Source organism: Stegastes partitus, unplaced genomic scaffold (assembly GCF_000690725.1).
Source record: "Stegastes partitus isolate 25-593 unplaced genomic scaffold, Stegastes_partitus-1.0.2 Scaffold2287, whole genome shotgun sequence".
NCBI lineage: Eukaryota > Metazoa > Chordata > Actinopteri > Pomacentridae > Stegastes > Stegastes partitus.
In genome coordinates this window covers 1-2,722 of record NW_007580018.1, presented here as the reverse complement: position 1 = coordinate 2,722, position 2,722 = coordinate 1, and the positions used below count along the sequence as shown (strand labels likewise).

Here is a 2,722-nt window from a genome sequence, read left to right as displayed (position 1 = left end):
TGGCAAGGCACATCAGCTCTATGTTCACAGATGCAAAAATGAAGCATATAAAGAACAGAACACCGTCCCTGAAACATGGAGGCTCTATGTTCTGGGGCTGCTGTGCTGCATTTGGCTCAGGGTGTCTTGAATCTGTGCAGGGTGCAATGAAATCTCAAGACGATCAAGGTATTCTAGAGAGAAATGTGCTGCCCAGTGTCAGAAAGCTTGGTCTCAGTCACAGGTCAGTGGTCTTGCAAAAGGATAATGAGCCCAAACACACTAAAAACACCCAAGAATGGCTCAGAGGACAACACTGGACTATTCTGAAGCGGTCTTCTATGAGCCCTGATCTAAATCCTATTGAACATCTGTGGAAGGAGCTGAAACATGCTGTCTGGAGAAGGCAGCCTTCAAACCTGACACAACTGGAGCAGTCTGCTCATGAGGAGTGGGCCAGAATACCTGCTGAGAGGTGCACAAGTCTGACTGACAGTTACAGAAATCGTTTGATAGCAGTGATTGAATCAAAAGGTTGTGCAACAAAATATTAAGTTAAGGGTACCATCATTTTTGTCCAGGCCTGTTTCATGAGTTTTTTTTTTTGTTGTTTTTTTTTTAATAATTATGTTAAACAACGGTTCAAAAGCAATGTCTGATTTTTGTTGGTTAATTTTAATAGAATTTTTATTTATAATTACTTTTGTTAGATTCAAGTCATTTCTGTGACCATTGTGGGTTTTTCTTTCATGAACTGAGGGGTACCAACAGTTTTGTCCTCCGGTGCATGTGGAGTTCCAATATGAAGCAAGTGTGATGGACTGATTAATATCTGCTGACTACAAAGGTGCCAGAAGTGAAGAAGAACTGGTGACATACTGGATATTTCAATGCTGCCAATAGAACAGCTTGTGCACATTGCTATTGTTATCAGCCTTATCATTATTACCATTAAACATCATGACATGACTAACATTCCAGTAAACTATGTACAACACAGAAAAAAATTGAAATAGAGATGCTCCATAAATCCTTGTGCTTCCTTGTTGTGAAGGTAGCTCCATATGTTGTTAAGATGCCTCCTCACCTTCATTGATGAAATCCANGTCATTCTTATATCGATGCAAAACTGGAAGATATAAATTAAGATGAAGTATTAAACAGTGAAAGGTAATTGATGACAATGAAGTTGTGGCCAAATCATATGCAGGTGCAACAAAGTTGTTGTGATAAAGTCGGAGCCTTGAGTTTATTTTAGTAGAATCACTGGTCAAATGTGCTGAACTTGTGCCACTTCACAGTGTTTGTGTGCTAACTACGAGTCCAAATGTCTCCTTTTTCTTCCAGATGACTTTCACTCGTCCTGCGAATCACAGACAGCTGACCTTCACTGAGATCGCTCAGAGTGCCAAAATCCCCGTTAACGAGGTCAGTTAGATTCAGCGTATTCAATCAGTCTCATGTCAGTAAAACCACTGATTCCCTCTGATTATTAGAGATGATATTGTTAAATCTTCATTTTAACTTTACCCCTCGTGGAGCTGATCCATATGGAGGATTTCTTTGACAAGTCAACATGGATGTCCTGCTTCTGCTTGTCCTCTTGCAGGTGGAGCTGCTGGTGATGAAGGCTCTGTCTGTGGGCCTCATCAAAGGAAACATCGACGAGGTGGACCAGAAGGTGCAGATGACCTGGGTGCAGCCCCGAGTGCTGGACCTGCAGCAGGTTAGCGCTCATCCCTGGTTTGGTTCTGAAATGTCCTGTTAAAATAATGCAGCTCTAATAACGCTCTCCCGCTCTCTCATGGTTTCAGATCAAAGGCATGAAGGAGCGGTTGGACTTCTGGTGTGGCGACGTGAAGAACATGGCCATGCTGGTGGAGCAGCAGGCCCACGACATCCTCACCTGAGCAGGTTTCGCCTTCAGTCCACGGAGGGAGACCTCGCAGATTCCTGTTTTGTTTTGTTTTTCTTTCTACTTGATGTTCATTCTTCTGTTACTGTCACCGTTTATTGCCAATCTGTAAATTACACCGTGGCATTTTACAAATAACCAGCTGGTTGTAACATTCTGCCCAAAAAAATAAAACCTGTACAAAAATCACATTCATCTTTATCATTATTGTCTCTATGCAAGTATTGCTTGATTTACAGTCGTCTTCAAATGTATTCATCCCCTTCCATTAAAGAAAAGGCAAAATTCACAATAGTCACTCAAATAACTAGAAATAATGTCAACTTAGAGCACGTTGCTGATGAGCAGTGGGCCAGAATACCTGTCAACAGGTGCAGAAGTCTGATTGAGAGTTACAGAAAACACTTATTGGCAGTGATTGGCTCAAAGGGTTGTTCAACTAAATATTAGTTTACGGGTCCCATCATGTTTGTTTGTTTGTTTTTTAATATCTCTGTTGAACCACAATTCAAAAGCAATGTCATGATGTTCATTACATTTTTTATTTATTATTACTTTTGTCAATTTCAACTTATTTCAGTGACAGCTGTTTTTTTCCTTCTTTAATGGGAGGCTATGAATACATTTGAGGACAACTGTAAGTCTTTGAATGTGTAGGTTTAATGGTGTTTATGCATTTTTTGTGTAGTAATATAAAATTTGTTTTCATTTCATGGTTTCATATTAATACCTCTGAGCATTCAAATCTAAGATGTTCTTTATAAGACTGGACTTATTAACTCCACTGCACTAGTGGCGTCACTTTGAGCAGCAGTCACACTAGTTGTA

The 2,722-nt window shown here is 40.2% G+C and overlaps 1 protein-coding gene across 1 annotated transcript in view; it reads left to right on the top strand.

Annotated features, from left to right (window-relative positions):
* psmd13 (proteasome 26S subunit, non-ATPase 13) overlaps window positions 1-2,083 on the top strand; it is a 10,818-nt gene extending 8,735 nt beyond the window's left edge. Inside the window, exons 11-13 of the mRNA XM_008304677.1 lie at window positions 1,327-1,407; window positions 1,589-1,705; window positions 1,794-2,083. Coding sequence (XP_008302899.1) covers window positions 1,327-1,407; window positions 1,589-1,705; window positions 1,794-1,889 — 294 coding nt within the window. The 3' untranslated portion in view covers window positions 1,890-2,083. The remainder of the gene's footprint in view (window positions 1-1,326; window positions 1,408-1,588; window positions 1,706-1,793) is intronic.
* The last annotated feature ends 639 nt before the right edge of the window (window positions 2,084-2,722 follow it).